The 8,098-nt window shown below is 58.4% G+C and overlaps 1 protein-coding gene across 1 annotated transcript; it reads left to right on the top strand.

The window, feature by feature from the left end:
• Positions 1-296: 296 nt before the first annotated feature.
• Positions 297-6,880, top strand: LOC309808034 (NUT family member 2G-like). The gene is made up of 6 exons (XM_082628046.1): positions 297-1,706; positions 2,663-2,791; positions 3,832-3,955; positions 4,285-4,749; positions 5,150-5,266; positions 5,787-6,880. The coding sequence occupies exons 1-6, from the start codon at positions 1,021-1,023 to the stop codon at positions 6,576-6,578; spliced, it is 2,313 nt and encodes a 770-aa protein (XP_082484172.1). The 5' UTR covers positions 297-1,020; the 3' UTR covers positions 6,579-6,880.
• Positions 6,881-8,098: the final 1,218 nt, after the last annotated feature.

The following is an 8,098-nucleotide window of genomic DNA, read 5'->3' as shown; positions in this document are numbered from 1 at the left end:
CTATGACATCTGTTCCGGTTAGTTAGGTGCACCGTGGTGTGTACCTTGTTCTCCTGAACAGGGATGTGTTTCAGACAACTTGATCGCCATGGCATCTGGCTTATGCCTGCATCTCAGATTGTCTCTCCGTTATTGGGAGCTGGAAGGGGAAGGACCACAGGCAGTCTATACTCCCACGACCAATGTAACATGACAATTCCCTGGCCCTTGTTTAATCCTCTGCAGCCATCACTGGCTGTGAAATGACAGAATCTAAGGGACACGCGCCTACTTCTCAGACCACGCCAAGCGCCTAGGAACAGAACTCCTGACTGATGACAGTGACTCTGGGCACTGGGGAAGGGGTGGCAGGACCTGGCCCATGTTACGTATCTGCTGTGGGTTGTTCGGAGATGCAGGTGCTTTCTGGGCCAGTGTCATGGGTTTGTATCAGGATTCCATTAGAGATATTTTCCAGCATTTTGTTTTGTTTTGTGAGGCTAGGAAAGAAAGAGGGGATTTATACTGAGCATCAGGAAAAGGAGGACTGAGGAGGAGGTGGGGCCCTAATATTTTACACAGTGCCTGTCCACAAAGGGCCTTTGGGGGCCTAGAACTTACCTTGCAGAAGGCCCCTACCTGCTAGTACGCCGGCTGAGGGGCATTTCTCACAGAGCGGATGTCCACACAGCTCCAGGTCTTGGGAGACAGCCTGTGAGGCTTAGGTGCCAGGGTGTGCCTTAGGGAGGCTCTCCAAGTGAGTGCTTGCTGAGGCAGTTTCTTCTCGGCAGGCAGGGGTCAGGGAGCTTGGTGGATGGGCGTGGGGTCACGAGTGGAATAATTCTCAACTGGAGGTCAGGGCATGAAAATCACTTGAAGACAGTTGCACGCTGCAGTTTCCCTTGTCCAAGAGTCTCTCATCTGTGGAGATTTACACTCTGATGCCGCAGAAAGCCTCAGTCCCACTTGCCCATTCTCCTCCTCCATTCACTCCTCTCCTTTGCCTCAACAGCATCTGCACTGCTGGGAACGGATGTCACCATGAACCCCGGTGCCTCCTTGTCTACTTTCACGGCAGTGTCCTTTCCTCCACCCGTTCCTGGCGCCCAGCACTGGCCACCCTGGGAGCAGCACCTGCCACCTCTCATCGCCCCCGCATTCCCTCCCGGCAGCAGCCTGTGGCTGCCAGCTTTCCCCAGGATGCCTTTGGTGGCTAATGGTGGCTGTGGCCCTGGTGCCCCTGGGGCTTGCAACTTCACTGTACAAGTCAGGTCACAAGGGAGGCCAGTGCAGGCCCCCCAGACTCAGACCTTTATCGTTCCTCAGGGCCCCCTCAACTGGAGCGCTCCAGGGGCCCTCAGCGGGAGTGCTGCATGTCCTGCACCCATATTCTTAGCAACCCCTGCGATGGAGACCATTGTGACTGCTCCAGCTGTTGGAGTTACTCAGGCTGGCAAGGGAGGCTGGACCCTAGGCTTTCCTCCTCAAGCTCCACCACCAGCTGCCCAGATGGCCCCTAACATTCGCCCAGTGAACTCTGGGCCATGGCCACATGGCACTTCCAGGGAGGGCAGCCTGGACACCAACCAGCCCTATGCCTCGCAGGAGGACTGCTCTAACCACCAGAGCGTGTACAGTAACTTCCGACGGTGGCAGCGCCTCAAGCCACTGGCCCGGAGACACCTTCCCCAGAGGCCTGATGCGGAAGCTCTTTCCTGCTTTCTCATGTGAGTGAACGCTCAGGGGGTCATGAGCTTATCGGAGCTCTTAGATAAAGAGGAACTGGGGATGGACTCGCAGGTTAGGTTTCTAGGGATACTGGAAGCAAGGTGTGAGGGCGATGTCCACGCCATGAGAAGGCACACTGTCGGTCATATGGGCGAGCCTGCCAGTCCATGACATCATGACTGAAATGTGCCTTATCTCAACTGACCCCACCCCCCTGTGAGTCTAGCCAGCTTGCTCTTCCATGATTCTCCTGGTAATACGGCCTGAAGACTTGCAGTCAGAGAGGGTCGTGGTGTAAGTTGAGGAGCCAAGGAGTGGATGCCACACTCTCCTGTGCTGACGTCTCCTTTCATACAGCACCTGAGTGTACATGGCCGGGGAGGTCACTTCGGAGAAGGGGGAGGAGCACGGGGCCCAGGAGAGCGCTTCATGCACGCCTCGACTTTGTTGATGTGGAGAATTCCACTAGGAACAGGGTGATGGTAGAGCTCTCCTAAGGGCATGGGCTCTCTCCCACTAGAGTTGTGAGCCTGGCAGGCATTTCCATCCTAAACCTGCGGTCCCTCGTAAAAAGGGGACAACCACACTTCATTCAGAGGACCGTGCAGAAGACTCCTTGGGCTAATCTACGAAGTGTGAGCAGATTGCCTGGCACATGCCACGCCTCATTGATGATGGTGATTTTTATTATGAAAAGGCAGCCTTGAAGAGGAAAAGAGCTCCCCAAGGCACAGTGTCCCAGCTGTAGCCTGGGAGTGGATGGTCATCCTCGAGTGAGTGTGAGGTGGTGACAGCCGTAGCCGGGAAGGCTTGTCTCTGCTCTCCCGGACACCTGCCTCTCACTCTCCTGTTGCTCAGTCATGCTGTGATGAGTGATGTGTGGTCCACATTGGTGGGTGGGGTCAGGCAGGTGGGGGCTGGGCTGGGCACAGAGACTGACCCCGAGTGCTTACAGCCCAGCGCTTCGATCCCTGGCCCGCCTGAAGCCCACCATGACACTGGAGGAGGGACTGTGCAGGGCTGTGCAGGAATGGCAGCACATTAGCAACTCTGACCGGATGATCTACTACGAGATGGCGCAAAAGTGAGTCAGCGTCCTGGGCCCAGGGTCTGCGTGGGGGGTGAGGCGAGTGGGTGAGGGCAGGGTCTGGCCGTGGGGGTGCTCATCAGAGAGGACAAAGGAGAAGGGCTGTCGCTCGAAACGGGGGGCCCGCAGCCCAGAGGCCCTACAGTCCTCCAGAAACCCCTCCCTCACCTTGAGAGTTTGGGTCTTCTGTCCTTCCTCCACCACGAGCTCTGCCCTCCCCTGAGTTTGACCTACCCGTGCCCTGACATGAAGGTCTCAGGACGGGGCAGGGTGAAGCTGTGAGTCCAGTAGGGGTCCATCTCCGGCCATATGGGCTGGGCTGGGGAAAGAGCTCCACCTGCCAGCCTGCTGCTTCCTTAGTGGTGGCTGGCTGGCGGCCACTGACATACATTTGGGACCCCCTCTCCTCACGAAAAGTGGCCTGAGTGGGTACCCTGGCATCCCTCAAGAGGCTGGGGAAGCCAGCTGTCATCAGCCCAAGGGTCTCTGGCCCTTCCAGTGTTTGCTCCACGGTAATCCCCTTGGTTTAAGAAACAAAACCAAACAAACAAGCACCTCTCAGAGGAAAGGAAGGCCTGTCCTCTAAGCTCAGCATCCACATCGTCCAGCCTCTCCTGAGCCCTGTCTCCAGGTCTACGTTCCAGAACTCTCAGTCCCAACCCAGGGTCCTGGATTTGGGCAAGGACCCCTGTGGGGAACACATGCCTGTTCCAGCCTCTGGCTGTCAGCCCTTCATGTGGCTCTGGATGGGGGGCATGAGGAGGGTGCCCCCTGGGTCAGCCACGTGTCCCGTTGACCTGGTTCAGTGCAGCGACCTGGCTCTATGCTGTTGAATGCTCTCCAGTGCTGGTGAGGCAGGAAGGGTCCCAGATCTTGTATCAGTTCCAGGAGCAGCTCTCTGCTGTGGACAGCACCTCACAGGGCCTTGACAGCCCCAAGGCACATCCTCTCCCAATCCCTCATTCTTGGCTGCCTTTGTTGGGCTCCAGAACCCAGGCCATTTTCTCAGGGTGGCCTGTGCCTCCGTCACTCCCCAGGTTCATGGAATTTGAGGCCGAGGAGGAGATGCAGGTTCAGCAGTTGCAGTGGATGCAGTGCGCGCAGGGCCTGCCTCCTCCAGCCCCACCGAAGCTGGATCCTCGGGGGCCCCCAGCCCCGAAAGTGGGCCTTCAGCCAGCCACCCAGGTTCCCACTGGAGTTGAACGCACAGGTAACAGGGGCCCAGGGTTGGCCACTGTTCCCATGTGGATCATTTTCCTTCAAGACAGGGGCATTGGTCTTTCAAGCAAAACAACCACCGAGGCGGGGGGTGGGGGGTGGGGTCTCAGATGCCCTTTGTCACTACGGGGTATTGACTTGGTCAATTTTGTAACTTCTCTCACGCCTCCCTGTCAAAGGACTGCACACAAAGTCTGCCTAAGAAGTGGGCTTGATGGGGACACCCCTGGAAAATTGGAGGTTCCCCACTTCCTTACATGTGACTCTCTTAGATGCCCCCTTACCGCCCCCCTCCAACTGTGCATGAAGCTTCAGGTGGTCCTGACCCCCCCACACCCACATCAATGTCCCCCAACAATGCCCTCACCAGCGTGCGCTCGGTGGTCAGGAGGTGGACCGGGAGCCCCTCACCTTCCTCCCCTTCCTCCTGCTCTGCCTCAGCCTGTGCTCCCAGCATGTCCGGCCCCAGCGCCCAGCCCTCCCGCCCGAAGCCACACAGGTCCCAGCGACCCCCGGAGCCCAAGGCACCCGAGGAGATTCCACCTGAGGCTGTGAGGGAGTATATGGACATCATGGAGGTGCTGGTGGGGCCCGTCCACTCAGCCACAGGCGACTCAGATGCAGAATGGGGAGAGGACGGAAATGAGCTGCAGCAGGAAGAGGACGGCACCTACTCGGACCCGGATCTCTTAAGCTACATCGACAAGCTGTGTTCCCAGGAGGACTTTGTCACCAAAGTAGGCTAGGCCTGGAGACTGGGGTCTGCAAGATGCCAGGGCATGGAACTCTCAGCACCCAAGATCTGGGTTCTGCTCAGGCCGTTGGGACTTAAGCTCAGCTCCTTGTTCCTGAGCCTGGTGTTAGGGGAGGTTTACGCAGATGTTTGTGTGTATATGTTTGTGTCTATCTGTGTGTATGCCTTTGTGTCTGTGTTTGTGCCTCTGTATATGTGCTCTTTTGTGTGTGACTGTGTATGTGCATGTTTGCGTGTGTGTGTGTGTGTGTGTGCGCGCTGACCATCCCCGCCTTGTGGAGGAGAGTGGGGTGGGTCTCTGCTTTTCACTTTCCCTCCTGGCCTTCTTGTCTCACAGGCCACTCCTGGCCAAGGATGCTCACAGCCTCTTCTTTCTGTTCTAGGTGGAGGCAGTCATTCACCCTGGATTCCTGGCAGATTTGCTTTCCCCAGACCCACAGCTGGATCTCTTGGCCCTAGAGAAGGAGCTGGAGCAGGAGGAAGGGCTCACCCCCGAAGAAGTGAGACAGGGGAGGGAGAGGGACACTCAGGGAGCCAGGGGACCCCACGGGAGGGGGACCCCAGGTGATCCAGGGGACAGGGGAACCCAGATGACCCAGGGGAGCCAGAGGAGGGAGGGATCCCCGGTAGAACAGGGGACACAAGGGACACCCAGGAAGACCAGGGCACGGAGGGACCCCAGTGAATAGGGGAGAGATAGGGCCCCAGAACAGGAGGGCCACATAGCGCTGTCCATCCCTCCCCTGCCTGGGACGCCTGGCATGGGGAAGGGCCCGTTCTGGGGTGGGTGCAGTGCAGGGTGAAAGGAAGGAGAGGATAGGGAGCCGGGAGGGGAGGGAAGGTCACAAAGCTGGGAATCAGTTGCAGGAGGATGGCAGGACTGCCACAGTGTCTGTATTTGGATTCAAGTCCTGGGGTCGCCCGTCCCCTCCTCCCCCCCAGGGCCATTGTCCCACTGCCCAGTGCTCCTCCTCTCACACGTGTGCGTGGAGCCGTCACTGTCCTCCTCCCTCCTACCAGCTGGTGCAGAAACGACTCCTGGCCTTGAAAGAGGACGACGGTGTGCGGGCAGCCCCGAGTCACAGTGCACCCGGAATGGCCTCAAGTCCTTCTGAGTCCGACGCCAGCCAAGGTGCCCAGAGGCACGACCAAGACCCCCATCTAGGGGTCAGTGATGAAGCCTGCCCACCAGAGATTGATTCTGAGGCTCTTCATAGGCTCATCCAAACAGACACTGCCCTGTGCAGGCCCAAAGTCTTTGTTCCCTCTGGAGGACGTCAGGAGTTCTCTATATTCCGGCCCGTACGGCTCTCCCCTCCCCAGGGTCAAAGGCGCACCGGCCCTCTACTGAGATCCAGGGATGCGTCTGTTCTCAGAAAGGCCTCTCCTCTTCGGGAGGCCCGAGTGCCCGGGGACGGGTCCAGTGAGAACGAGGAGGTGCTCCAAAGCGTCTTCATCGTAGACTCTCAGAATATACTGGTGCCTTTCGGGATGTCCCTCAGTCCTGCCCATGTCTCAGCCCTGGCTTCCTCTGGAGGTTGGGGGGCCCAGAGTGCTCCCCAGTCCCCCTCCTCTCAGAGAAGAGGCCTCAGCCCAGCTCCACCAGCCGCTCCCAAGTCGAGGAAGCGGGCTGTGTGTGGACGCCCAGCCGCTGCTGAGAAGCTGCCCATCCCCGGGGCTGGCCTCGGCGTCTCTGGGAGGCCAGCCTTGGCTCTGGGGCTGGCTCGCCCCTCACAGCTGAGAAAGAGAAAGCGTGACCCGTTTGACACAAAGAAGCGTGGGAAGAGGAGGAAGAAGCACTGCAGCCAGTAGGGAACAGCTGGGCCGGCCCTCCAGGGCGAGGCCCCAGGGCAGCCCCCTGGGGAGCCTAGGGGCTCCTCCTCCTCCCAGTGCTGATCCTGGATGATGTGGGGGGAAGGGAGGGGGGCAGGACCACCAGGGTGGGGAGGGGGAGCGGGATTGTGGGGGGTTAGGGAGGTGGGTGTGGCCAGGTGTGGGTGGGAGCAGGACCTTTGGAGTGATGTATGTAAATTGTGAACAAAGATCGTTTTCGTGGGAAATGCTCTCAGGCCACTGTCATCTTGTTGGTGTTGAGCTGCTCCACAGAGAGCGATCCTGAGAGGAAGGAAGGATGAGGGAGGTCACAGGAGCTCTGGGTCTACAGGTGGCCACACCTTTCCTCCACATAGACAAGGACTCCTCAGGCTGCCCCTGGGAACGCACAGCTCTCACTTTCCCCAGGGACCCCCTCATCAGCCCCTTCTCTAACGCCTGCTTGGCTAGGGCCCTTCTGGGGCATCTGTACCGTCTTCTGCATCCCTGGACCTTCTGGGGAGGCAGAGCTGCTCTTGTGCCTTTCAGCCCTCTGGACACTCACCAGTTTCTAGCATGGAGCCTGGAGACGGCCCTTGTCATTATGGAGCTTCTCTCTGCTTTCCTGAAGCAGCCAGACAACGGCGCTGGGATGACCCTCCGCTCATCTAGGGTTTCCTGTGTGGGTGGCCTGACCAGAGACGAAAAGTCTTGGCCATGGGGACAGGACTGTCTGCCTCATCGTAGCGGGAGCATCCTCTAGTTCCACTGGGATTATTGCAATGTGGAGAGTGGTGGAGGCAGCTACCTCTTAATCCCAATGAGGATGCAACAAGGAGAATGGGTGTGGGGAAATTCATGGGGCACCCGTTAAAGGTCTGTATAAGGGAAAGGACAGTTGGGCCCCTTTGTGGAACTTGTGGGATTTCTGTGCAGCAGCATCTCGTTCAACTGAGGGAGGAGGACCCATCTGGCTGTGGCTGTGGGGACTGGCGTTAGGGGCCTACGGGTCTGCAAAGACACCCCAGAACTACTGTCCCTTCCCTTTGCACCCATGGCTGGACATGTGTGTGTACTGGTATCAACACTGGTTTGTATCCCCATAGAAAACAGATCCTCCTAACAAACTATGACCACGTTTCACAAGAACAGCTTGCTCACAGGGGCGGCAGGGTGTGGGAGAGGTGTCTGTGGCCCCAGATCTGAGTGGGAGCTGGGATCCATGCTGAGGAGTGTGAAGGCCTCAGTCACCGTCCTGTGGGTGCCAGCAGAGGCTTCGAATCATCAGAGCAGGGGAAATGACCCCCTCATTAGAGTGAGACGAGCAAACAATGAGGGGCAGGGAGTAGACCCCTGCTGTCTCCCGGAAGTGCCTCCCCTCCCAGTCTGCTTAGCCTCTGTCACAGCCTGTGCTGGCCCACCTCTGAAGCCCCTTCCTCCTAAAGCACTGAGATGCTCTGATCTTTTATGGACCTGCCCTGGGCCTCACCCCCCCTTCCCTGCTGGCCAAAGGCTCTTCT

Source organism: Mesoplodon mirus (genome assembly GCF_964341445.2).
Source record: "Mesoplodon mirus genome assembly, chromosome: 7".
NCBI classification, from domain to species: Eukaryota; Metazoa; Chordata; class Mammalia; order Artiodactyla; family Ziphiidae; genus Mesoplodon; species Mesoplodon mirus.
The sequence above is the reverse complement of the archived record's forward strand: the minus strand, read 5'-3'. Positions and strand labels throughout refer to the sequence as shown.